Source organism: Populus trichocarpa, chromosome 1 (genome assembly GCF_000002775.5).
Source record: "Populus trichocarpa isolate Nisqually-1 chromosome 1, P.trichocarpa_v4.1, whole genome shotgun sequence".
NCBI classification, from domain to species: Eukaryota; Viridiplantae; Streptophyta; class Magnoliopsida; order Malpighiales; family Salicaceae; genus Populus; species Populus trichocarpa.
The window spans coordinates 36,144,055-36,171,972 of NC_037285.2; the positions used below are offsets into that span (position 1 = coordinate 36,144,055).

The window sequence follows — 27,918 nt, forward strand, 5'->3', positions numbered from 1 at the left end:
TTTTTTATTATGAAATTTTATATAATTTTTTTCAGATTTTGTTCTTATTTTTTTCCATATAGTTACAAAAAGATGATCAATTTATTATTTTTTAATTGAAGCTTGCTTTCACAATCATAAAGAGTTTTTGCTTCAAAAAAATGCTCTAAAATGATATAGTTTCTCCAAAATGTTTTTTATTGTCATTGTTTTTATTCAATTAAGCATGTTGTAAAAGGAAAAGACAGTTTCAATAAAACAAAATATACATTTCTCTTCAATAACTTATTCCTTTTCTTTCTACAAATTTCTATTTTTTATAATCATTTAAATAAATAAAATATGGATTCTAGAAAGCAAGATTATTAAACCCGTTATAGTCATGATCTAAGTCATGAATTCAATAGTTAACTTGATTTAATTCTGATCAATTCAAAAACATCGTTGTTTCAAGATTTTCTTATATAAAAATATTAAATTGATGTTGTTCTAAAACATTTTTAAATAAAGCCAAGTTTTTAATGGGTTGATCAATTCACAAGTGCACCTACTAGGTCAGCTAAGCAATTCTAGATCAACTCCCACATGGTTTGATTTGAAATTATGACTGGTTCAACAATTGAGTTGATGGGTTATCATATTAACTTACTAGGCTAGATTGAGTTTAATAACATTGATAAAAAAAAAAAGAGATTAGTATTTTACTATGGATCAAGACTCATTTTGCATTGTGAATCACTATAGTGTAATGATATTTTTTCCTTCATAGTAAAAACCACTGAAGTGAAAATCGATAGTAAAATGATTTTTTCACGAGGTTCATTTGACAATATTCATATCTTTTTAGCAGAACAAAATGATTTAATTAGCCTTAAAAGCAAAAGAAAAAATAAATTGGCATCCAGGGTCTTCCTTATAAAGTAAAATTTACTAAATTTGCTTATAAGGGCTTTTTAGTAATTCTCATCATGTTTTTTTTTTTGTTGTAATCAAGTTGGTTCATGGGTAGTTTAGTATTTTGATAAATATATAAGAGTATTAAAAAAAATGTTTGGCTCATATGCACGCGCCATTAGGTCTCTGCCTTCGCTCCTTTTGGAGTCACATCGCCTTTTTCCATATGGAGCCACGCGTGTGGTGTTTTATGCGATAGTGTTTCATTGACAACTTCTTTCCTTTTCTCCTTCATTTTCTCTCCTTCTATGGAAATACACGCTTGCTATTTAAACTTTCATAATTGTCCTCTCATTATTTTTTTTATTTTTTATTTTTGTTCTTGGTCATGTTGTCAAATTTCAAATTTGTTTTCAATTTCATCTCTGAATCCATAATTATAATTTGTTATTTTTTTCAAGTTTGATCCTCATTTTTTTTATTTTGATTTTTTGTTTTAGATTCTTTTATTAATTTGATTTTTCTTTTCAATCTTACATTTCAATTCAAAATTCTAGACAATCCTCACATTTACTTCATGTTTCAATTTAAATCCTCATTCTATTAATTATTATTATTTTTTTGATCTTTTTGTACAATTGATTTTTATATATGATATTTCAACTTTGGTCCTTGTTTTTTTATTTACAATTTTTTTTCCTTGGTCCTTTGTCAAATTTCAATTTGTTTTCAATTTCATCATTAGATCCATGATTATAATTTGTTATTTTTTCATATACAATCCTCATTCTTTTTATTTTTTTAAAATTCTTTTGTGAATTTAGTTTTTGTTTTTAATTTCCCTCTTTAATTCAAAGTTATAGGTAGTCCTTTCATTTACCTTTTATTTTAAATTAGGTCCCTATTTTCGTAGTTTTTAATTTTGTTTTTGATCCTTTTGTACAATTGATTTTTGTATAATTGTCCTCTCATTTACTGATGTTTCAACTTTGGTCCTTATTTTTTGTTTTTGGTGTCAAATTTCAATTTCATAATTGAATCCATAATTATAATTTGTTATTTTCTTTTCAAATCTGGTCCTCATTCCTTTAATTTTTTGTTTTTGATTTTTTTATTAATTTGATTTTTCTTTTCAATTTTCCCCTCAAAGTCAAAATTCTAGGCAGTTCTCTCATTTACCTTTTATTTTAGATTAGGTCCTCATTCTCTTAATTGTTATTTCTTTTTTGTTTTTGATCATTTTGTATAATTTAATTTTTTTCAACTTCATCATTCGATATTTGATTTATTAGGGGTTGGGATTTATGATTTTTCTAGAAGGGGTGCTCCCTATATAGTGACTCGGGTCACTGGTTTAAAAAATTAACATGAGTTGATATTTTTTTTTTAATTTTTTGATGTTTTTCATTTTAAAAAAAGGGTTGATGATTTTTTTCTGTTTCCTTTTAATCAAGTTATTACAATTTTATGACTCGAGTAATATGTTTGGTGAGATAAACTTATTAATTTTTTAAGTTGTTTTTTTATTTTAATTTCATCTTTTAACATTAAATTTTCTTGAAATTTATTTTATTAATTTTTTTCATTTAAACAAGTGTTTTATTTAATTATCATTATTACATTTTCTCTTAAAACTTTATCTATTTACTACCGTTGCTTTTTCCTTGTCATGCAATTGAATAAAATTATCTTACAAGATCCAATTATTGATTTTTTTTTTGTTTTTATAAAATACACTAGCATAGTTTTTTATATTAAAAAATAAACTCGGCAGGCGGCGCAAAGCGGGCCACCTTTCCTCTACAGCTTGCGTGCAAATGACTAATAACTCATTAAAGAGAGGTTTGCGGGCTGAAACGAGTTGAGAAAAATACAAGCCAATCACGCTTGACTGTAGAAAAATACAGGCCAGAGTCACAGGGAGATGCTATGCAATTAGCTTTCCTCTCCATGTGCCCCGAGAAATTAGCGATGGAAAATCTAAGCGATATATTCACGTACAGGTCAGAAAGAAAACTCAATAAAATCTCTTGGGCATTGGCGGCCCCCACTCACCACCCTTAACATTTGCAGCTGCCCTTCTCTCTACCAAGAGTCAAAAATAAAAAAATATATATACAACTAGCAGCTTTTTTATTTTATTTCTTTCTCGTCGTTCCTGGTATTATTTTCTCTGCTATCAATCAAATCACCAAACACAGAGCTCCCATAATCGCAAAAATTAAGGTCGATCTTGAGAGAGAAAAATCTCAAGTTCTCCTTCTATTCTGGTTTAACTAAATCAGGTCAGATTTTTCACTACTTTTTACTGTTAAAACCCTAGAAATCTCTGCTTTTACTTTCTAAATCTGTTGCGTTAGATGTGATGCTTTCAGATTCACTGCCTTTTCCCCTTAATTTTGAAACTTGTGGTCTTTTATGATAATTGTTGCTTCCTGATGTTGTGATAAGCTTCTTCTTTAAAAAAAAAAGAAAAAGAAATCGCTACTTGTTAGATTACCACCAGGAGAGCAGAAAAGGGATAGAAATGGTCAATAAAAAGAGAGAGAAAGTCTTCTTTTGAAAAAAAGCATACTGTTGAACGTAGATGATTTCTTTCTCCTACAGGTACCGCCTTCTGGGGTTTTGTATGAGATGCTGCTGCTGAATTAGAGGTTTTTTCAGCTTGCTTTGGCTGGTCTTTGGAGCATATGTTTTTTGCTTGTGTAAAAGAAAGAAAGAAATTGGAGATTCTTTTGATGGCCTCTAGAACTACTTCTTGTACAGAGTCCTCCTGATTGTCCGTAACTGGTTGTAGTAGTTTAACAGATATCCGACAACATTAGTGCAATTCAGGGGTTTTAAAATAATTAAGGCTTATTGAAGTGGTTCTGCCTGCATTAAAAAAAAGACCTGGCCAGTATCATGTTGATGAAGCTGTTGGATTCATATGATATTTTATGTTGAAAGGGGAAAATGCTGCCCAATTGGAAGAAACCCCACATCACCTTACTTTTAACCTTCTCTGCATACACTTTGTTTATCTTCACTGGAACATTTAGGAGTAAAGCTGGTGTTAATGGTGTGTTATAAGAGCAAACCATGGAGTATGTCTCGGAGAAAAGATATCCTGTCAATGCAAAAGATTACAAGTTATATGAAGAAATTGGTGAAGGTGTCAGCGCGACTGTGTATAGGGCTCTCTGCATTCCATTTAATCAGATAGTTGCTATTAAGGTTCTTGATCTGGAAAAGTGCAATAATGATCTGGTAAGTGAATTACATTTTTGTTAGATTCTAATATGTTCGTGTTTATTTCTATGTTGGATATGTACAGAAAAAAGGCATTCCTCTCTTTTAGAGTAACTGCATGGTTATGTCTTGTTCTATTCATTACTTTAGGCCTTCTGCTGTTCCTTTTCTGAAGATGCTTGTATGCTCCCTACATCAGTTATGCACATGTCTGCATTAGCTCCTATCAATAAACAATAAAACTAATGCTCCGTCTGTTTCATGAAAACAAGTGATCTTGGAAATCAAATTTCATGGAAAATTTTTATGGTGTTTAGTATGCATTAGAAAATAACTCTTTTTTTTTTTTATATATATATATAGATTGCCATTTTTCTTTTAAATAATAGAATTAATCTGACAGGATGTGTCTTCTTTTTTATAATATATGGTTAATACAATGTAACATAAGGTCTTTACTGTTCATCAAGCTTTTGGGTCCTTGTTGGAAATGTGTTCCCATTGTGGGATAAGATAGGGAAAACAAATCTGTCCTAGTAAAGCACTATCTTTTTTTTCCTTGACTGGAGAACAAATTCATTGGACCAATTTTCCTTAGTTGCACCAAACATTGGTATCTCAGGAGAATGTTCCCCATACCAGTTAATTCTTCATGACCTAGTCCAGTGGTTCATTTTCAGTCCGCTATTCGATTTATAACAATAACTAAGCTGGTTAAAATCTTCATTGAAACATGACCTTAAGAACTCATTGCATGACTATACATGTCTTCCATCAGGTTCATTTTATGTGTCATTGATGGTTGTTTCTAGGTTGTGCATCACTAGATCACATTGAGAATTGAGCACGAAGTACTGTATTGGCATCATATTAAACATTTTCCCATCCAACTGATACAGGATGGTATCCGGCGGGAGGTACAGACAATGAGCTTGATTGATCATCCAAATGTATTACGAGCACATGGCTCTTTCACTGCTGGCTATAGCCTTTGGGTTGTGATGCCATATATGGCTGGGGGTTCATGCCTTCATATAATGAAATCTGCTTACCCAGAAGGTTTTGAAGAGCCTGTCATTGCTACATTATTGCGCGAGACTCTCAAAGCTCTTGTTTATATTCATGAGCATGGGCACATCCACAGGGATGTTAAGGTAAGTGTTTTGCAATTATGCATCTTAGCATTTCCTTATTTCTTTCACCTGTTATTCTTGATGTTTGTAGTAATTAGTCAGTTTTTGTCTTCATTAAATGTGCTGTATGAATATCAGTTTTCTTGGAACATATTAAATAATTAACAGAAACCAAGAGTTCCACACAAAATTTTGTGCCATGCAATGATTTATTGATTCATCAAACCAAGAGTTCCTGATGAGTTTTTGCAGAAAAAGTTATTTTTTCCCTAGTGCAGTTATGAAACATATGCTTGGATGGTATTGCTTTTAGCCTCTAGTCTTCAACTTTTTTCTTATCAATTCTTGCGCTCAGTGTTTCTTAGGTCTATTCTTTCTGAATTTTGTGGTCTTGAATTGTGTCTTGTTGTATCTCATGGCACATGTCATGGCACATGTATTATTATTCTGTCAACTTTTTCCCCTTGGAGTTTAGGGGATTAATATTTTGATGTTTCTCTTACCTGCTTTCTTAACTCTTTGCAGGCTGGCAACATTTTAATTGATTCTGATGGTACAGTGAAGTTAGCAGACTTTGGAGTGTCAGCATGCATGTTTGATACAGGAGATAGGCAACGCTCAAGAAATACTTTTGTTGGCACTCCTTGCTGGTAATTGTTTATCCTATTTCCCTTTTAGTTAATACATTACTATTGGAAACCTACACTCTGTGCTGTTTATCTGAGGCAAAAGAATACTGTACATGTTATCAGAAGATATATTTTGTCTTTTTTTCTTCTCTCTAGGATGGCTCCTGAAGTTATGCAGCAATTGCATGGATATGACTTTAAGTGAGTTGGATGTGAATCTCTTGGTTTTTTTTTTCTAATCTTCTTTTTCCTTCATAAATATCTCAATTTCTTTGCTGAAATTGCTGTGAAACTTGTTTCTCTGAACAGAGCAGATATCTGGTCATTTGGGATAACAGCCCTTGAACTTGCTCATGGCCATGCTCCTTTTTCCAAGTATCCACCAATGAAAGTAAATTTCCTTTTCAGATACTTATGCTGTCCATATCAGAAGCATTTCCTGGTGCTTATTTTTCCGTTGCACACTTTTGATATTTCCCCTTATTTACTGCAGGTTTTGCTGATGACCTTACAAAATGCACCTCCAGGGCTTGACTATGAAAGAGACAAGAGATTTTCAAAGGTTTGTTGTTCAGCTGAAACAATTTGACTCTTTTCCCTCGTGAATTGTAATGAAAGTGTTTCGCTTCTGCAGTCATTTAAAGAGATGGTAGCTGCTTGCTTAGTGAAGGATCCAAAGAAACGACCCACATCAGAAAAGCTTTTGAAGCACCATTTTTTTAAAAATGCACGCTCTCATGATTATCTTGTTCGGGCCATTCTTGATGGTCTTTCTCCTTTAGGGGAACGGTTTAAGATACTGAAGGTCTCTTGCTCATGTCCAACTTCATGTTTTCTGTTTCGTAGACTTTCTTATGGAAAAAGGTATAATTTTTGGTACAGCTCCTCAGATTTCTGTTTTCACTTTTTCAGGCAAAAGAGGCTGATCTTCTAGTGCAGAATAAGGCCCTCTATGGGGATAAAGAGCAAATATCACAGGTGGTATCTGTTAATGGTTTAACTTCTGGCTTAAACCCAATTATTTAGAAAATTTTGGTCCTAACTTGGGCTGTGGATAAAATTACATGTGAACTTAACATGGTGTAGTTTGGATATATGATACTATGAATAATGAATGGGTGTTAGGAAGCAGGTTCACCCTATGCTGTCTTCCAAATATGAATTGACATCAATGCAGTATCATCTTTTGCCTATCTTCCTTGTGATTCGGGAACACAAACACACATTTTGGGCATGTCCGAAGAACCTTAGCTGAAAAAGTGCAAAACCTTGTGTATGTCTTTGGTAAGCAGGCTCTAGAATACTCTACAAGGCCAAGTCTTCGACAGTCATTGCATGAATGGTCACTCCCTTATACTCTTACTTGGTAGCTTGAGACTTATCATACTACCAAACAATAGATCATACAAAAGCATGCCACCTCAGATTGTAACATTTTCCAATGAGTTACGAATTAATTTCTGATTTTTATTAAACTCCTGAGGTTGAATGTGAAAAACTGAATTTTGAATTTATTAAAACAAACCATTTTTATCTGTTTTATTTTCCTTGTAATTCACCATAAAATTCAGCCTTGATAAGTTGAATTTGTTTTTGAATATGGTAATATGTGATTGGATCCAAGCCAGAGTTGGAATGTCCAAATTTGATCAAAAGATTGGAAAGTTGAAGTAATTTAATTTGGGTTGATGTTTTTCTGGTAAATAGCAACTTCTAAGCTGTGGCAACTTTTCCATCAATGATATTCCTATGGTACAAATGTCTTTACTCTTAAAAGTTATGCATTACAAAAAAATGGTAGCATGCTTGCTTGTGCTGTGTGTGTCTCTGTTTGTGTATTGTATGAAATCTTACAGATGATTAGAGTGCTTAAAGTTTCTGGATATTTCTCCTTTGATATCACTGTGAAGTAACTCTTCTGTTTTGCAGCAAGAGTACATAAGAGGAATCAGTGCCTGGAATTTCAACCTAGAAGATTTAAAAAATCAAGCTGCCCTTGTAAGTAATGCGTTCCTGGTTTGAGTGTATATGGTTAAGCATGATTGCTTAGAAAAGTAACTTGTCGAAAAGAGATGGCAAAGTACACAAAACTTTGTATCATTAATTTGACTGATCACCGCTGGCACCATTGCTACCTGCAGATTCAGGACTATGATTGCATGTCAAATGCAGAAGATCCAGATTTGAGTGGGAAACAAATGGACAGGTACAACATTGTTGGGTTTCCTGCTGAGAAGCTGCCCCCCAAAATTGCTAATCATTCAATTTCTGCTCCTAGTCAGGAGGTATTATTTTCCCCATAATGACTTCTTTTAGTTTTTTGCCTTGATTCTCAGATATTTACTGCTTACTGTTGAGTCAAGGTTATCCTTTCATATGTTGACATCACCTTTCATTTGTTTCAGGATGGCTTCAACGATCTACATGATTTGGAGACTTCACTCCCTTCATTTCCTATTAAACCTCTTCAAGCACTTAAGTATGTCTCACCCGCTCCCTCTCCCTCTTATGGCTCACATTTCCAGTTCCAATTATTTGACCTTAAATAAATTTACTGCCTCTTTGGTAGTGGGTAACAGTTTTTTACATAATATATTGAACAGCAATTAATCTATGAAAAGTTTATTTGAATTATAGAATCCATTTATGTACACTGTGATCAACTGTTGTGCTTTTGGATTCTCTACAACGGTTTTGTGATCTTAACTTATGATCAAATATGAATATTCCTTATCATATTAATTATGCTGTCATGTAATCTGATGCAGAGGTTGTTTTGATGTTGGTGAGGAGGCTGTGGGTGCAACTAGTCCAAACTGGAAGGTTACTTCCCAAACAGAATGTGAACAACAGGTTCTTACGGAGTTGTCATCGAGTGCCATGGACCAAGAAAGCGAAAGAAATGAGGGTGAGAATTCTGGGCGAAGTAGTTCTTTACCACGTCATGTCATTTCTGAGCATAAAAGTTTTTTGGGTGGTCCGTTATTACCAGATAATGCCCTTTCTCCAAAAAAGGTTATTGGCGATGAAAACAGGTCAGTTTTTATCCCAAGTAAAGTTGATTCTAAATTTTTCTCCTTTTTATTTTACCGATTTTCAAAGTAGACATGTGACATTTTTTGTCTGTACTCCCTGAGGGTAGAAGAAGATGTTACCTAAAAAATTAACTATTCTATCAAGGACTACAATGTTGAGTTCATGTAAAAAAAATATAGATTTAACATTTGTTATCTCTTGGTAAATATAGCTTAAAGACTCTTTAAGATATAATGCACTGAGGTCTAAAAAGAAAATAGATTTAACATTTGTTATCTCTTGGTATATATAGCTTAAAGACTCTTTAAGATATAATGCACTGAGGTCTTTGAATGATAGTCTTGAAATGTTTGTATGCGATACAAATAAAAATTGTTTTGGTAAATGCCTCTGAGTCAACCACATGAAGCATTATGCTCACTGTCCATCTCTTTTGTGGGGATAGGACTTCTTTCATGTTATCGATCTTTAAACTGGAAAAAAAGAACTCGAAATTTCTTCAATCCTTTTGCTGTTAAATTTTTCAGGCAACTCTTAAATTTTTTTCTGGTATAGGTTCTAAAGCTATTATTAATTTGTGCCAGCCTTGTTATGAGGTTGCTTGGAGCTTCTTTTGGCTCCTGAAGTCTGATGCCTTCAATAGAGCATATTTATGTAAACAGAAAGTAAACTATTATTTAATCTCTGTTTTTAGGGAAATAATTAGCTATCCCTTTGGTTTAAAAACTCATATTGAATCCCTGTATTTTTATATTTGCTTGCCACTCAGTCCTTCCATTGGTTTTCCATGGTAATTTAATTGTTTTTTTTCTCTCCATAAACTGCCCATTTCTAGTCAATGTTTTTTAATCTCACTTGCTACAAACAAAACAAAAAATGCAGATGAAAAGGGAAATTTGGAAATTTAAAAAAGAAATCACAATCAAATTTGGTCGATGGACTAATGATTTTCAACTAGAAGGACTAACTTACAAAATCATAGAAAATGTAGCATTAAGTTATAATTTATTCTGTAAACAAATGCAATGAAGGCTGGGCAGAAAATGAATATTGTCTATAATCAAAGTGTTGCTACAAGATGAAAGCTCCAGCTGTTCAATGGGTTTGTGATGCCACTAAATGAAAAGTTTGCGGCTTTATGGGTGTGCTTTAAGGAAGTCATGGCGGATTAACATGATTAGTGATCTGGAGGAAATGGAAAATGGGCTGAGAAAAATTGAAATTACTGTTTAAAGTAATCTTAAAGCCCAATGTTTATTATCAACATGATTCTGAGTTATAATGTTAGTTAGTAGGCTGTTTCAATTTGCAATATACTGCCATCTTGAAAGTGAGCTGTCATTTGTTGCTTCTGACAATACCATGTATCAATGTGTAAAATCTTGGTTGCAGTAGTCAAAAGTAACTTAAATGTGCTCATATTATGTAGGGATCTCCTGCAGCCAAAATACCAATCTGAGAGAAACTATAGTGGTCCAATGTTGCATCGACAGAAGAGGGATACCAACAACCTTTCATCTGGTATGTCAATTCATTCTTGGATTTTTTTTCTCTTTACACATATAGGTCTTGCATTTATTATATATTTGCGTATATTATTGGAGATGATATTACTTGTTTATAGTGCATGAATATACTTTTCCTACTGATTTGTGCAGTGGAGGATACTTCAGAAGGAGCAGTTGTCCAACGCAAGGGACGATTTAAGGTCACTTCAGCTGATCTCAGCCCTAAGGTATATATGATTACTATGCTATGACCACTGGTTAACCTAACTCAACCTCTAGTTGGCATGAGAACTATTTCTGTCAGTCTGCTATCAGAATTTATCTTGGACAAAGCTTACAGCCTTCTATAATTTTGTTGTTAAACATGCCATTGCTATTACACTGTCTTTTGGTTGTAGGAATCCCTCCTAATAATAAAATGCTCTGTGCCATGTTGCATTCCTTCTTTACTTGATCTCAAATATACATTTTATGGTATGAATTTAGGAAATTTCTTAGCATTTGAAACAATTTATAATCCATAATTATATATAAAAAGACAAACTATGTCAGAACATTTGACTAATAAAAAATACCCATACTATAAAGGAATGTTGTTAAAAAAACATCAATCCTGTTTTTTCCTGTACATGCCAATTTATAAGCTATATAAACTATAAATATGATTAGATAGATCTCTTAATCACGCCCCGACCTATATAGTAACTTTTTGGAATGGTATTATTTTGTCAAACTTTACAAGTGCTTAAAACAAGCATATAAATGCAAAAAAAAAAAAAAAAAAAAAAAAAAAAAACAATAATCTAAAATATTAAATTACCTCAAATTTGGATCTTTGGTTGTCCTATATTAACTTTGACTCTTTAAAACTAAAGGCTTCAAAAAATATTTGTTACTGCTTTAACAAATAAACCCTACTGACAATGAAAAGAATTCTTTTAGCAAAAAGAAAAATAATTTTATTTGCTTTAAAAATCAAGCACATTAAATTAATTGTAATTTGTCAAACTCTATGCAAGAGTATACAAAATTATATATAGGAAACAACAATTTTGAAACTATTTTTTGAAATTAATGAACATATCAAAAAATTGAATGATACACTTGCATGACATGTGCCAAAAAAAAAACTGGATAAATTTTCTATGAAAAGACCAGGTTAGATGATGAAAATGACAAATGCTCTGTAACTCCGTTCTTTAATGAAGTATTGCAGTGTTAAACACTGTGCCATTGAGTACTCACCATGGAGCATATGCATGCATGATTGGCAACAAACCACTAAAAATAGTGGTTCTCGATGAAAGCTTAATGCTGAAATTACTCAAGAATAACTAGTAAAACTAACAGTCTGGATGTTAGGACTAAAATAATCATAGAAAATCCAAGTTAGGATCCTTCATGCTTGGAAAGAAGATACACCTAGTGAATAAAATTATTATTCTTATTTTGTTTTCTTGCCTGCATCAATGATGTCAGTCAAGAAACAAGGTTTGAATGTTGAAAGCATATATTATGCCCACCCGTGTATGATTACCAGTTTCTAATTCAATACTTCTTAATTGCTTTTTTGGAATAGATATTATTACACTAGTCTAGTCACTTGATTTTATGACCAGGTTAATATGTTTTGAAACCTTTGCACACATAATACTAAGGATTCAAAAGATAATTCTGAAGAACCCTCCAATCCCTTTGGATGTTACATAGAGACTTCTATAAGACACCCAGAAGCATTGGACCATAAAGCACCAGAAAAACAAATCTATCTCATAACAGTTGATTACCTCTCTTCTGTGTTTTTCGTAGTTCCTCCTTTGTCTTTATCTTGTATGAGATTGGCATGTTCTCCCTATGTTGTAGCTGTTCCTTCTCTCCATTAATATAATTGTTTTTTCATCAGGTAAAAAACTCTGCACCTTTTATGTGTCCACTCATGATGAAAAGAACTGGGTTAAATTGAATTATCACTGTAAAGGGTTTCTAGACAGATTGGGTCTTTGAATTGTTTGAGGTTAAATTTATGTACCATGAAAATTTTGCCTAGTTCCTATGGAGGTTGAAATATCAATAAATCATAGTTCTTTCCTCCAGGGGACTTAGAGTGTGTGGTAGATGAGTCTGTTTGAATGTTATTTTTTATTTTGTTTTAGTAACTTAGAAATTTATCTTGTAAGCGATCATTTTATAACCATTGCCATTATTCTTCTCAATCAGGGTCCTACAAACTGCTGTTTCAACCCGGTTGGTGGAGGTTCAGCTTGTGCAACAATATCAAACCCCGCAGCTTCCTCAGTTCTCCCATCATTGCAATGCATTCTGCAGCAGAACACCTTGCAAAGGGTATGATTCTTCTATATCCCCCCCCCCCTGTTTTTTTATATATTTATTGTTTGAGAAAATACTTGTTCTGCTGATTGTTGACAGGAGGAAATTCTTAAACTGATCAAGTACGTGGAACAAACCTCTGGTAATGAATCATCTTTTAAAATCATTTCTATTGTTGCTGATCAGGCCTGCACGCTATAATTACTTGGATTTGATTATATGCAGGCAAGCTGGTGGAATCTGGTGAGGCAGCCACTAATGACCTTTTGCAGGTAGTTATCCTTTTTCTTTTTATTTCTTGTACTGAGCCCTTGCATTTTTCTTTTTGGTGGGAGAGTGTTTGGAACATAGAAATAATACCAAAATGTACTGCATTTATAAGGTGTGTACTTGAAGTTCTGCTTTGCATATGATTTTAAGCAATAATAAGCATCATTTTTATTTTTTTACAAATGGCAGCAATTGGATTATCTGTTTTTTGGTTTAATTGCTCGCTGTTTTCTTTCTTGGTGACAATGAGGAACAGGCAAAGATCTTGAATAAATTGTGATCAGTATTAATTTTCCTTAAATTAATGGTTGTTTTTTTCTTGATTATTGGGCGTGCTTGAAGTCAAATTGTTTAAAAAAAGAATCACTACTTAGCCAAGTTTTCAAATCATGTTGCTTTCTACCTTTTTCTGATCTGACCGAAATTATTTCCCAATTTACCTCACAGAAAACTTTGTTTCTCATTAGTCACATGTGAGTGAATGATGGTATCCACTTTTGTAAAAGTTGCTTACCATTTGATCAAATGATCTTTTGCACAACATGCAGATATCTCCTACTTGGACAAGAGAGAAGGAGCTGCAGGCTCAGTTTATTGGTCTACAACAAAGGTATGAAGAGAGACCCAAAACTAAGAGTTTTGAAATTATTCCTTGCGATCTTGGAATGAAACTGAAATTGGTTTCTCTTGTCAGTGTTGGAAGCCTCTTTGAGGAATTGCAGAGACAAAAGATGAAAAATGTTCAGGTGTGCAGTAATGTTACATGGATTTATGAATTTGCTTTCTTCGCATAGCTGTGCTTACATTTTGTTGCATTTATTCTATCGAATCTTATATTTGTGAGTGTGTTTAGCCCATCTTTTTATCATGCACGTCATCTGTTGCTGTTATTGAAAGGTTTGTCAGTTTAGATGACCTACCACCATTCGATTTTCGTCATGATTATTTAGGTTCTTGCTACCACAATTTTTAAAATGGATTGTTTGCTGGATTGTTTCAAGACAGTTTTAAGTATTGTATGATGAATGCTTAGTATCGGTGCCTAGCAAGGAATTCCTATAGTTTTTTTTATCTGACATATCAATCTGGCGTGTCCCCTAGTCTCCCATTCAATTATGCGCTTTTCTTCTTCTTTTCTGAAATCATTGATGTGCCCCCTAGTCTCCCATTATTATCAACTCTTCCATGTTCTAATCTTAAATTATGATTTACATTAAGAAGCTATTGATCAAATTTATACTGGCTTGCCACGTATTCTAGCAGAGTTCAGCATTCATTTGTCTACATTTTCTGGATATTGAAATCTACTTGTACCTATGCTAGTCATTAGGGATTCCTGTATTGCCAAGTTTGGTGTCTTATCTTCTTTCGTGCTTGCAGTTGGAAAGACAACTCAATGCTTTTATCAACAAGGAAAGAGAACGAAGCTGAATGGTGATGATAACATTTTTGGCGGCTTCATTATTTCTTTGGTGGCTAAGTTGGTGACGATCTGGCAAAACTTGAGGTACAAGTTATATTTTGATTTGCATTTCTAGTGTACAATATGTGTGAACAAGCCTTGAGGAGCAAGGACGCCCAAATTTTGAGATGCCATTCCTTAGTCTCACATGATGTGCGACATGTTGTTATTTATTAACTCCATGCTGTAATTATAATTCAGACTTTGATTCTCATGATCCTGTGAGACTCTAATTGGTTATCTTCCGGAAAAATTTATTTTTTACAATTTAATAATATCTTGGTCAAATTTGTTGTTACTAGTGATTTGACCCTGTTTCGGTGTTGGTTGTATACTTTTTATCCCAAAAGTATCCCAAAAAAATAGATACGTGACCTTTTCAAAGTGTATATTTACATAAAAAAATCTAAATGTAAATTCAAAAAATTATGTAAGAAAAATATTTAATTAAATAAATTAATAATTATTTATGTAAATAAAAAAAATATCAATGATAACTAAAAGTGGAAAATGAAAAAATAAAAGATAGAAACAGATCACAATATTTAATCTTGTAATATAAGATAAATTATTATTTTTTATTAAAAATAATAATAAAAATAAACATGTATTAAAAAAAAATACTATGCAATGTTATCTATATTAAAAATATTATATAAAAATAAATTTTTTTTGTTTTTAAAAATAAATTTATCTATATAAAACATTAAAAACATTATACATGAATAAAAATAATATCTTCAAAAACTAAATATATATAAAAAAATTAAAAAAATGTTTAAAAATAGCTAAATAAACAAAATAAAAAATCATATAGGAAAGATGCTAATTGAAATATAATTTAAAAAATTATTTTAAAAAAGATTAAAAAAAAGCATCAATTAAAATCAGAATAAAAAAAAAACAAGAAAAAATTAATGTCAAACTATAAAATCTTAAAAGAAAATTAGCAAAAAAAATCGATTCTGAGTTAACATTTCAAATCTATTTTTCACGTCATTATACTGAAAACACCATAAATGTTTTCATAAATGAAAAGCCATAAGTTTAATTCCTAGAAAATCAAACACAAAATGATATAAAATATATATAATTAAAAAAAATGAGGGTGAAAGTAAAAATAAAAAAATTAAATGAGAAGGCAAACAATTTTTTTTTCTTATTAAAAGATTAGATTGAAAAGAAAAATAACCTTAGCAAAAGAAAAAGGTAAAGGAAAAAAAATGAGGACCAAATTAAAAAAAAATATTTGATTGAAGGATAAAATTGAAAATAAAACTTTAACAAAAGGGTCAAGGAAAAAAATAAGGACTGAATTGAAAAAATAATATATAACAAATTGTAATTAAATGACTAAATTCAGTACAAACAAAACTTTTATAAAATGATGAAGAAAAAAAAATAAAAACCAAAAGATTAAGAACTGAAATTAAAACTACAAAAAAGATCAATGTGCACTTTTTAAAGGAGAAGAGAGAAGAAAAAAAAACAAAACAACCACAAAAGATTAAGGATTGGAATTAAAACTTCAAAAAGGATCAATATGCACTTTTTAAAGGAGGAGAGAGAAAAGAAAAAAACAAAATAACCACCAACAACAAACCGTTCATTCGTCGTCGACACATGTCTTTCCATGAGAAAAAGAGCACGGCGAAGCTTTCAATGATACGATATAATGACAAGTTTGGCCATTGGAAAAGGCCGCATGTACCATTTAAATGGCACAGGCGCTCCGAACCTATTAATACGTGGACAACCAACACCCATAACTTTTTGAATTTAAAAATTAATTAATCGTGTTAAAAAAAGTGATATGCCCTCAATGGATTTGGAATTAACAAAACACCTTTATGAAAAGGACAAACATACCATTGGGTGTATGTTCTTATTTTTTTCTACTTTTAATGGTAAAAATATATTTCAACATTTTTTTTTTTTAATGAAAAGACAACATTATTGGTTAACAATTCTAAAATATTTTTACTTGAAAGGCAATCTAATCTATTTACTATTTTAGAAAATTTGAAATGATGCATGTTTTAATGATTAATGAACTATGAGAAAAGATTAAAATACCTACAATCCCAAGGCTTCTAAATTTTTCTTCCAAAGGCAAAATCATAATTCACGCTAACAATGAATAGTTTTTTGTATCTGTGTGCACAATATTTTATAAAGTATTTTGACAAAGTGTTTTATTGTTTTTTTTAAGATATGTAGTTCACGTTATGCCATGGGATGAATTAATTTTTTTATAACATAAAAAAACGATGTTGAGGCATGCTGATAGCCTTTTTAAAGAAAAAAAAAATTGAGACTTAGATCATTATTCAAATGGGCTTGATTAATTTAATAATATAATTATAAAAAAGCCAACAACAATAATAAAAAAAAACAACAATGACTAATAAAAAAACTAAACTATTGCTAATATTATGAAAAGATTTCAACAATTTTATTTGATAAAAAAAAAAGATTGAATGAAAACAGAAAAACCTCATGTAGAGGAAAAACAATTGAAGCACAATTACCAGCAAATCAAACGCTAAAGGATGAATTGAAAAAAACATTAATAGGATAAAAGAAATTAACTCAAGTTAACTCGAGTAACCCCTTAAAAAATTGAATAAAACAATGAAAAGTGAAATTGAAAAAAAAATGAATAAAAAACCATGAGTTACTCAGGTTAACGCGACTAACCTTCGACTCGAGATATGAGATTGGGATAACCTCGTTTAAAAAGAAGCGGAAAAAACCGCGAAGTTGAAGGTCCAATAACCTAATATCAAATGATGAAATAAAAAATATCAATTTTAAAAGAAGAACCTGGAATAAAAAAAGGATCGATGTCAAATTGGCTTTTCAAAGTTAATTGGAGTTTATGTACGCTCGATCGGCAATACCATGAACCAATTTTTATAATTATATTTAATTTATGGTGAATAAAATAAATATTTGTAAGAGTTTGAAGGATATAAATTCTAGAAGAGAATGTATTTCTTAAATTAAAATTTTCTTTTCTTATTTATATATTTTTTTAATAGAAATTGTTTTTTTTATTAACATGGTTTTTTTAATGAGAATCTAAGGTAATTAAAATAAATGTTGGCAAGAATTCAATGCTTTAAATTCAGAAGAAAAGAAATATATTTCTAGAAGCGGAATTTTCATTTCCTTATTAGTTTTTTTTATTAATAGCATGATTTTTTTAAATAAAAACAATCATAATTTTAAAAGCAAGTTTGAAAAAAAAAAACATGTCTTGATAATTTTTATACAACTACAACTATATAAAAGAATAAAAGAATAATTAATTTGTTAAAGCTATATAAAAAAATATGATTAAAAAGTTAATATGTTGTTATTTTAATATTAAAAAAATATATTATCTTGAAAATTTGTTTTTACAAATTATATGAGTTATTTTTAAATTAATAAAATCTACCGAATTATATGGGTAAACCTGATATGAGTTAATTTTTTTTCTATCAAAAACAACAAATTAACAATATTTAAATATTTTTTTATATTTTTTAAAAATTTAACTTGACCCAGCGGAGGTGCTTTCTATTTAACATTGATAGAGTGAAAGAAAGAATCAGTGCCGTCCATCTTTTAGGTATTTTGTGCGGACCGTTCATTTGGAAGATAACAAAAAAGAAAAAAAAAGAAGCTTCCTTTTATTTATTCGTCCACGATTGTTCGATATCGAACAATAGATCTATCTCCATACATTTCGATAATTGTATCCGCTGATTTCAACTCTTCACAGCTATCATCGAATTTTTGTAGGGCACTTCCATCGTTCGATCTATTTTTCTCCATCTTCACGTTGCTAAGATCATATTATATTGACAAAAGAAAGCTCTCAAATCGATTGCTATAGGTAATTCCGTGTTAAACCTAGGGTTTCATTTCTTTTTTTAAAAAATAAAATTAATTTGGGATTTTTTTTATTCAGGTTGTAAGAGCAAAAATCATCTCTGAAAGGACTTCTCGCATGATCTTTGACCATTTATGAAATGTCGGCGTTACTTAATGTATTCTTCGCTCTCTCTCTTTTTTTTTTAATTATTAATCTGAAGAATAGTTACTGGTTTCTCAATTCTTGAAAGATAAATATTATATGCTTCAATTGTTCTTTTGTGCAAAAAGTCTTAATACTCACTGGATTGCAGTCTGGTCTAAATGGATCAGCTTCAAATCTTCCGGACAACACGGCGCGATCTTTTGCTACATCCTTCTCTGGCCAGTCCGGTGCGGCAGCCTCTCCTGTTTTTCATCACAGTGGTGGTTAGATTTTGCCTGAGATTCACTCGTGTCCTCGTCTTCTCCTGCTTCTTGTATCAGTTTTCCTTGTGATTCTAAATAAGGTTATCTTATTGCGCGCAGGAACTATTCAAGGGCTGCATAATATTCATGGGAGCTTTAATGTACCCAACATGCCTGGAACTTTTGCTTCAAGAAACTCTACAATCAATAACATTCCTTCAGGTGGGGTTCAACAACCTACTGGAAGCCTCTCCAGTGGACGGTTTGCGTCCAATAATCTTCCAGTTGGTCTCTCTCAGGTATGTAATTTGCTTTTATTCTAGTAACTGTATCCTGTTTTTTTTTACAGTAGTAAACTTCTTGAATGTTTTCCCTGTGCAGCTGTCTCATGGCAGTTCCCATGGACATTCTGGGGTTACAAATAGAGGAGGTTTAAGTGTTGTAGGAAATCCAGGATATGGTAGCAACACCAATGGAATTGGTGGTTCTATACCTGGTATTCTCCCAACCTCTGCTGGAATAGGTAACCGGAATGCTGTTCCTGGATTGGGGGTTTCCCAAATTTTGGGCAATACAGGTCCTAGGATTACGAGTTCTGGAGGAAACATGGTTGGTGGTGGGAACATTGGGAGAAGCTTAAGCTCGGGTGGAGGACTATCTGTCCCTGGTCTTGCATCTCGTTTGAATTTAACTGCAAATAGCGGATCTGGCAGCTTAGGCATGCAAGGACAAAATAGATTAATGACTGGTGTGCTTCCACAAGGTTTGTGTGCAAGGAAGAAACAAATCAATGCTTTATTTTCTTGACCATACAATTTACTGGTGCCTTGGTTTGAATGTGATAAAATATCTTTGCCACTGGCTTTGCTAGCTTGGAAATTGTGTTGATGCTCGTTTTGAATTTTATTTTTGCATGTTGAAAGCTTGCTAGAATTTCTTGTATTGTTCTTGTCTGTAATTTCTTATAGCTGACCCCTACTAGTCTGGGATTAAGGCCTTTTAAAGTGCACTGTTGTTTTCACTTGAAAAGAATGTCATTATCTTTTAGATTGTATGGAAGATTCAAGCTTGTGAGTCTTTCTGGGTGTTAAAAAACAAAGGTGATTCAGGTGGATGCTTAGTTTTATATGATTCACCCACTTGGTCTTATATCCTGAACAATTAATTTAACTGTTCGCTGCCCTATTAGTTCTTATGTTCACAGATTGTTTAGATTTTCAAATGTTAATTTCCAAGTTTAGCTATATTTGCTTGTGTAAATGACATTTTGTGGATTCAGGAAATCCACAGGTGATTCCTATGTTAGGAAACTCCTACCCCACTGCCATTGGTCCTCTTTCCCAAAGCCATGTTCAAGGTGTGAACAATCTCAGCTCTATGGGAATGTTGAATGATGTGATCTCCAATGACAGTTCCCCTTTCGACATTAACAATGATTTCCCTCAGTTGACAAGTCGTCCTAGTTCTGCTGGAGGGCCTCAAGGTCAATTGGGTAATTAAAATATGCTTTTGCTATTTGTTTATGGTTATTTCTGTCTCTGCTTTCACCTGTATTTGGTGATAAAATACAATGAAACTACTTGCAGGTTCACTACGAAAACCTGGTCTTGGAGTTAGTCCCATTGTTCAACAAAGCCAAGAGTTCAGCATTCAGAATGAAGATTTTCCAGCTTTACCAGGATTTAAAGGTTCCAAACTCATTCTTGCAAGCTCCTTACTTTCTGTATAATGCTAACACACTGCCTCCTTGGTTGGTGGGAATAGAAGCTCATCGGTCCTGTAATTTCCCATCTTCACGTGTTTGCTCATTGACGTGATGCTGCGTTTTAATCAGTAGATGATGTCCCTGTATAAGTTACAATAAAGATTTTCCTAATGCATGCTTAAGCAATATTTTGTGATTGGATCTATAACATTTTTAATGTCGTGTCTTCTGGACTTGGCTGTAGCTGTGTTTGTGATTTTGCCCCTTGCCAGAACAAAAACCTACATCTGCATAGTTGTTATCCTAATTTTTCTCCAATCAGTAATGCATTTTTCACACGTTGACTATGATATTGGATTTGATTCAGGTGGTAATGCTGATTACACTATGGATTTGCATCAGAAAGAACAATTGCACGACAATACCTTGTCAATGATGCAATCTCAGCACTTCTCTGTGAGCCTCTATGTGAAATGGAAATTTAGCAATAGCAAATGTTATCTGTTTGTACTTTCTGACACCTCATTTCTGCACTCTGCAGATAGGGAGATCTGCTGGGTTCAACTTAGGAGAGGCTTATTCATCCTATCGTCCTCAGCAGCAACAGCAACATGCCCCAGCTGTCAGTAGTGGCGTCTCTTTTGCATCTGTAAACAATCAAGATCTTCATGGTTCAGAACTATTTCCGTCTTCACATTCAGCCTATCACCCACAGGTGTGGAAGTTTAGTCCTGTTAATAGTTTTTTGCATTGCCATTTAGAGGGTCTCCATTGCCTCAAGTGAATGTGGTTTTAATATCTAATGAAAGTGGTCAATTTCAAGTCCTTGCGTGGTTACAGTACATTAAAAAAAGGGTAACAACAAAAAATAGCCCCTCACGAATAAGTTTGTTATTAATGTTGCCCTGTACCTATTGGATCTGTCAAGTTTACCCTTATTGTTACCTTGAATTTCCAATTCAACCCTTCTGTCCACTCTTCATCCAAATCAGTTAATAGAATCCATTAAATACCATGCGGCAACTCATTAAGATTTATTTACTTTAGAATTTATTATGAGTGAAATAAACAAAACTAATAGTAAAAGCATTGAAATAATTTGAAACCCATGAAATTGAATTTGTGTACTTTTGAGTTTAAATGGCATTGATTTTTCCAAAATTTTTAGTTTAGATTGAAATTTCATTGTCATTAATTTTATGTTATTTTTAAACAATAAATATGATTGTTCTTTAATTTATGGAGTTGCCACGTGGATACTTAACGTATCCTCGTAACAAATTGGGATGGAGAATTAACTGATGGGTATAATTGAAAACAACTGGTAATGTTAAGAATTAAATTGATAGATATCATGGTGAAGGGCAACACTGACAACATTAACCCAGAAGAAAATTTTCTTGGATTCAATAATTTGCTACTGATGGTTACCACACCAACTGTTTTCATAACTTCATGTTGGGGTGGTACAATAGCTATCATTTTTATTTTACTTATCTATGGTTATTCATTTTTCCTCTTAAGAAATCTTTTAAACTATCCTGTCATCTGTGGTTTAGACCAGTGGACCACCAGGAATTGGGCTGAGACCTTTAAATTCTCCGAATACGGTATCTGGTGTTGGATCATATGACCAGCTCATCCAGCAGTATCAACACCAGAACCAGCCCCAGTTTCGACTACAACAAATGTCGACTGTCAATCAACCATTTAGAGATCAGGGCATAAAGTCCATGCAGACAGCACAATCTGCACCTGATCCATTTGGGTTACTTGGCTTGTTAAGTGTTATAAGGATGAGTGATCCTGATCTGACCTCCCTGGCACTTGGAATTGATTTAACAACTCTTGGATTGAATTTGAATTCAGCTGAGAGTCTTCACAAGACTTTTGGCTCCCCATGGTCTGACGAGCCAGCAAAGGGTGATCCAGAGTTCAATGTTCCAAAGTGTTATTATGCTAAGCCACCACCTCCACTGGATGTGAGTTTGCTGTTGTCCTTTTTCTATAATTTTGTTATTTAATCCTAACCTCTTATTTCCATAATTGACTTTTCTTTTGGGTCTTGGTTGCAGCATAATTACTTTTCAAAGCTCTGGACAGAAACGTTGCTCTATGCCTTTTACAGGTGCAGTTGTTTAGTGGATTTTGCTGTTTTCTTTCCTTATGTTTCAAGTTTTCACTAATGCCTTTCTTTATCCTGTTGCTTTTCAGCATGCCAAAAGATGAAGCTCAATTACATGCCGCAAACATACTGTAAGCTCTGATACTGATGAATTGAATGTTGTAGTTTTGTATCCATGTAACCTCCACTACCTGCCCATTTCCTTACCTTTCCCGCCTTTTTGAGTCCGTCTTATGCTCGGGGAAAAAGACCATTCAGGATTTTGAATACCTGCAATTTTGCTAATTAAAAAATATGACTAATGGTGGGATATTCTCTGTTGGCAGTTATGAAAGAGGCTGGTTATACCACAAGGAGCAGCGGCGTTGGTTAAAAAGAGTCCCCAACACAGAGCCACTTGTTAAAACGAGCGCATATGAGAGAGGGTCTTACCATTGTTTTGAACCGAACACATTTGAGATAACACTCAAGGTCTTGATTTGTTTGTAATTAGTTCGTATGTTTGCAATCTTTTCTTGCTCTACGAATGCAGGCTTGATTGATTTCTGATCCCCATTGGTAAAATCGATGTTGATGCAGGAAAATTTCGTTCTCCATTATGAGATGGTGGAAAAGAGACCGGGTCTGCCTCAACATTAACCAGTGTTCTATTTTGAAATGTAAACACGCATCATTGATTAGAACAAAGGAGGTCAATTTCCAGTGTTAGTGCCTGCTTGAAATTTGGTTATTTTCAGCAATTGTATAGCCATCATGTTGCGCAGGGATTTTTCATTTTAACCAACAACTCTATATCTTCTCAACATGTGTTCACAGCGATTGTTGATAATTCTCGTAAAACTTGATGCATTCATTCCTACCATGGACGAGGGATCAAATTTCATCTGTAATGCTGTGTGGACAACTAAACGTTAAATTGTTTTTGGTCCAATTTTGATTTTATTGGACGTTTTGAAGTTCTTGCCGCCACCATACATGGCAGGCTTTTATGCTGCCGTGTGCTAGGGGCAGCATTACTTTTATTCAAATATTAAACGCTGCAAGCCTTTCAAATCCAGCAGAAGTGGAGAGCATAGGTCCGCCCCCGATGATTCCTCTCTACAAGAAAATCCCATGGAAAGATAAATAATGACAGTCATCTCAAATCAAGTATCTGGTAAAAACTGATTGATATATTCGTATCTCGTGAGCCACGATGCATCAGAAAAACCCTAACATCCAATAATTAAATTTGGGTTCCTGGCATTGTTGATTGAGAGGAGAGGGAGGAGTGCTTTGGTGTCTAAGAAGTGGAGTGCATTATTTTCTCGTTCTTTACTCTCCCTAGGTTTCTACTCGATTTGAAAAACAAACATCAGTTCCTATTTTCAAAACAAATTTATCCAATTTTCAAATGCAAGCCCAAAGATGTGTTTCCAAAATCTATTTCATTAGCTTGGACCTCCACTCAAATTTCTTACCGTTGTAAAAAGGTCACATAGGAAGACATATCAACGTGTGTAACTGTAGCTGCACAAGTCGTGTCGTCGTTGCTCGCTGGTGTGATGTTCTGGGAGAGTTTTCCTTCGTTGTTGCCGTCCAGGGTGATCAATCCGCAGCCCAGGTTGCGGCTCAGGAACCCGGGGAAAGTCTAGATTTCAGCTGGGAATTGCGTAGATGTAGGCATTCCATAAGTTGATCAGCTGTTTTATTTACATTGCATGGTTAGAACTCAGGAGCCCAAGGAAACATGCAATTAGCAACAGCAACACTGGCATATCATTACAATCTGATATCCCTTTCGTGCACGCACGCAAATTCAAGATGGCCACCCTCAAAGCTCTCAAGCTTTCAACGTAAACCAAGACCCAAGGTAGAATAGGAAACAGTGAGAACATAAGAGGCATATCTTCCTCTCTTTCCTGTTTTAAAAAGGACATACATTCGCGCAAAACCTGTATCAGAGACGGATTTCTTTTTTATCTGTCTCCTGTCCCTCCAGCAAACATATTTTTTTGGTTCATTTTGTATTTATCTCCTGTCCAGCGATCCATAACCTAAATGATTATGTTTTCTTTTCAAGGTCCTCCAAATATAATATAATATAAGGTTCCTAGATAAATAGATTGCAACATTAGTAAATGATTATATGATTTGAAACCCTTATTCATCACAGCCATGATTTGCACCCACAACTAGTAGATCAACAATTGGACTCTAGTAAATGGTGTAAATATTGATCAAGCGCACCTATGAGAAGTTCATATAGTCACCCCTATTCCATAACGACAATGTCCGATGAGGATATTAAGAAAAGAAGCGAATTTGAATCCTGAAGCTGTTTCATTTTTTAGAATCTGACAGCCCTAAATAAGCCACCGTTGTATTCAGAAAACCTGGGAGTTCACTGGCAAAATCAGAGGTCACATGGTAATTTGCTTGTCACCATACACGATTTGCAGTTACGGCAGAGACAACTCCTCTCAATGTTTCCTGCATGACAAGAGTTTAGTCGTTATACTTCCATATTCATTCTCTGGAAGATGATTTCTAAGGATATTACCGAAGAATGGTCTTGAAGACCAAGAGAGAGCACCAATGGCTTGGACGAGCCTGATGTACTGCCAACACAAAAGGAGATGTTAGATGTTAGTTAACAGGGTATTTAGAACCAATACAAAAGGAGATGTTATAATCACACACACACATCACATTCAGAGGTTTCTTAAGCAGAGACAAAGCAGTGATTACATGATAGTTGACCTGTTTAAATAATTTATGCCAAATAAAGGCATACCTTATATGTTCAATTAGTTGTCTAGCACAAGCGACAAGCATTGGCTGCACATTTTGAAATCAACCAAAATCAATCACAAGTTATAATCAAACTAGGAACTACTGAGGCTGGCTAGCTAGCTTACCTCATCACGTTTTCCAAAGATTACAGACACGTTGAAGGTTGGATGGATTGACAAACTCTCGTCCTTCCTAGCAACAAATGCAGAGTATATCATAGAAAATCTGCTAAAAACTACCATTCAACTCTAATACTCTAATATAATCTTAATAAGCATGGTTGTGAGATATGTTTCAACTAAATATAATGATTAATCATTCCTGGATTCTTGCAACTGATTTTCCCTAAAAAAATGCTGACTAGCAACGGTTTATCATCTTCTCTTTTGAGATATATCATTATGTCTTTGGAAATCTTTACCCTTTTTTCTCACCCTTTTGATAAAGATTTTCCACCACACTTGTAACCAATGCTTGATCACTTCAGTAAAAGCTTATACATCCATCTACCTTCAGAATTCTTCATAAACCATACCTTTTATCTCCATGGAAGTGGAGGCGGATAAAATAACTGATTGATTCGGTTAAGGAGGCGGCTAAGGCATCCTTAGATCTGATAGACCTCCAAACCCAAATCTATATATAAATGATTTATTATATTATAATTTTGCCAATATATATCTAAAATAATTAGTGTATCCCCCCCCCCCTAATATTTAGCTTTGTTTGATACTTGTAAATTTCTTTTTTAATGAGTTGAGTTCTTTATTTAATGAAAATGAGTCATGAAAAGAAATATGTGGACCTCCATTGGAGGTCTGCATCCAATGAAGGCGGGTATGGAGGATTGGAAACTACCCTTGACAAATATGGAGGTTAGAAGGGCGCCCCCCCCCCCCCCCCCCCCCTCCAGGCAGCTAATCAGGCGTACAGGTATGCGACAGAATAAGTTCAGGATATCAATCATAACCATATCCCATCCAAATATCAATCTCACTGGACTATGAAAAGATATACAAACATGCAAGCAACTACTTGAAAGTGTTGTGTTTATTGTGATATTAGTTACATCAAAGAAAAAGAGCAGTTAATTCAATAAATTTGAAAGAGGTTGTTACTTTGTTCCACAAACAAGCAGGAATAAGATAAAAGAAAAACAATTGGCCGTGCGGTACTGATATGAAACAAAATCTTGTGGCCTTGCAGTGGATAGCCATAATAATATGTTTTAGCTGACAATTTTTAAAAGCAGTAACATCGTGGATTCTTCATACCTGGCATGCAGTATTGTGCCCATGCTTCCTATTTGGGTAGCAATCACCTGTTAAGCATTTTGTCAAACATCACAAATTTGTCCACACACAGACACAAGCCCACCAAATATATGGTCTTCTCAAACTCACCAGAAAATGGTCATCATAACCGGAAATTACCATATCTGTTTTGTTTCCCTGTCAAGCAGAGAAAGACAAACAAAAACAAGTGAAGAAAACTCAATCATTAACGGGCCATTCCTTTTACACAATAAATCAATCAGAATAAAACTCACACAACCTAGAAGGAAAAAAAAAAAACAATCAGGTGGCTGATCATACCTTGATAACTACAGAACACTCTTTATGGGTGACAGGAAAATGTTGAACCGAACTCTCCATTGCTAGCTTGTTAAAGAGGGACGAGGTTTTTGTTTCTTCTGTACTGTGAACTAGGACGCGCTGCCTTCCTTCTGAGCACGTCTGACAGGGACGGTGATTTTCCAGCCCAGCATTAATAACACCGGTACAGATCCAACTTAGAAGCCCATGCCAAGACTATCACGAGGCCTTAAGACCCATGTTATCAGAACAGAAATGGACAGTCAGCCTCCTACAGAGCCTGGTCAGCGGTTAAAACCCGCAACTTGTGAATTCCCAGCAAACAAAATTATGAAGTCGATGAAACCAAATCCCACAAATCATCAAATCACACGGATCACCTTTTTCTTACGACTCGTTTAGCTATCAAGAACAAAAATATGAAAAGAGAATTACAAGACTGTCTCAAATTGGGAGGAGAAATCTCTTACATCTGTTATCCCCATATCTTGGTTATGCCCACAGGCCCAACAAATTTACATGTACAGTAGGCCTGTCGATCGAGAATTCTTGTAACAAAGACAAGCATGTGAATTGATTTCCCAAAAAACCAGTAAGAGAATGGCACTGATGAAACGTGAATAGTAGGAGGTGACAACATAGAGCATTACAAGATCACATTGGCAATTGAAAAAGACCGTGGAGCGTTACAAGGGATATTGTTAAAGGACCAAAAGACTATAAATACAAGCTATAACAACACAGAGCAACCAACAATTAACTCAACAACATTCAAATTTATGAACTGCAACTACTTTGATTATAGAGTGATATATATAATTGTAGAATGATAGTTTGGTATTGAATTCCTACGTAAATATCATGTCTTGAAAAAGAGTCCAGGGTTGTACATAAAATGCTCCATGAATGATGAATTTACTTTTTTTTTATTTTGTTACACGTGTGCGGCGTCACAAAGAACATCCTTTTAGATTGA

General features: G+C 33.6%; 3 protein-coding genes and 1 non-coding gene across 7 annotated transcripts; 2 read left to right on the forward strand and 2 right to left on the reverse strand.

Annotated features, from left to right (window-relative positions):
- Window positions 1-2,778: 2,778 nt before the first annotated feature.
- LOC7487854 (serine/threonine-protein kinase BLUS1) lies at window positions 2,779-14,771 on the forward strand. Of its 2 annotated transcripts, XM_024582776.2 has the most exons (22): window positions 2,838-3,158; window positions 3,481-4,122; window positions 5,004-5,258; window positions 5,763-5,887; window positions 6,023-6,067; window positions 6,176-6,257; window positions 6,360-6,428; window positions 6,501-6,671; window positions 6,779-6,844; window positions 7,796-7,864; window positions 8,008-8,151; window positions 8,272-8,345; window positions 8,635-8,774; window positions 8,859-8,901; window positions 10,332-10,423; window positions 10,561-10,637; window positions 12,628-12,753; window positions 12,838-12,880; window positions 12,964-13,010; window positions 13,557-13,618; window positions 13,703-13,754; window positions 14,389-14,771. In XM_024582776.2, exons 2-22 carry the CDS (start codon window positions 3,955-3,957, stop codon window positions 14,437-14,439), a joined length of 2,001 nt encoding a protein of 666 aa, XP_024438544.1. In that variant the 5' UTR covers window positions 2,838-3,158; window positions 3,481-3,954; the 3' UTR covers window positions 14,440-14,771. The 2 variants fall into 2 exon arrangements, with proteins under 2 accessions (XP_002300034.1, XP_024438544.1); XM_002299998.3 differs by having other exon boundaries at window positions 2,779-3,158; window positions 8,635-8,901.
- Window positions 14,772-18,158: 3,387 nt separating this feature from the next.
- LOC18095311 (probable NOT transcription complex subunit VIP2) lies at window positions 18,159-23,375 on the forward strand. 2 transcript variants are annotated; one of them, XM_024609518.2, is made up of 14 exons: window positions 18,159-18,356; window positions 18,432-18,510; window positions 18,649-18,763; window positions 18,863-19,041; window positions 19,124-19,505; window positions 20,022-20,225; window positions 20,329-20,430; window positions 20,815-20,903; window positions 20,989-21,162; window positions 22,007-22,429; window positions 22,523-22,575; window positions 22,662-22,703; window positions 22,899-23,043; window positions 23,152-23,375. In XM_024609518.2, the coding sequence occupies exons 2-14, from the start codon at window positions 18,493-18,495 to the stop codon at window positions 23,209-23,211; spliced, it is 1,986 nt and encodes a 661-aa protein (XP_024465286.1). In that variant the 5' UTR covers window positions 18,159-18,356; window positions 18,432-18,492; the 3' UTR covers window positions 23,212-23,375. The 2 variants fall into 2 exon arrangements, with proteins under 2 accessions (XP_024465286.1, XP_006369908.1); XM_006369846.3 differs by having other exon boundaries at window positions 18,160-18,356; window positions 20,022-20,234.
- On the reverse strand, window positions 18,677-18,760 carry LOC112326362 (small nucleolar RNA snoR35). The gene has a single exon (XR_002979998.1). It is a non-coding gene; the product is annotated as a small nucleolar RNA snoR35 (small nucleolar RNA).
- A 1,310-nt stretch (window positions 23,376-24,685) lies between the features above and the next one.
- LOC7487853 (uncharacterized) lies at window positions 24,686-27,702 on the reverse strand. Of its 2 annotated transcripts, XM_052454330.1 has the most exons (8): window positions 26,943-27,702; window positions 26,751-26,798; window positions 26,622-26,668; window positions 25,473-25,539; window positions 25,349-25,392; window positions 25,115-25,172; window positions 24,963-25,044; window positions 24,686-24,912 (listed from the first exon to the last, which is right to left on the reverse strand). In XM_052454330.1, exons 1-7 carry the CDS (start codon window positions 27,000-27,002, stop codon window positions 24,994-24,996), a joined length of 375 nt encoding a protein of 124 aa, XP_052310290.1. In that variant the 5' UTR covers window positions 27,003-27,702; the 3' UTR covers window positions 24,686-24,912; window positions 24,963-24,993. The 2 variants fall into 2 exon arrangements, with proteins under 2 accessions (XP_052310290.1, XP_024465293.1); XM_024609525.2 differs by having other exon boundaries at window positions 24,686-25,044; window positions 26,943-27,690.
- Window positions 27,703-27,918: the final 216 nt, after the last annotated feature.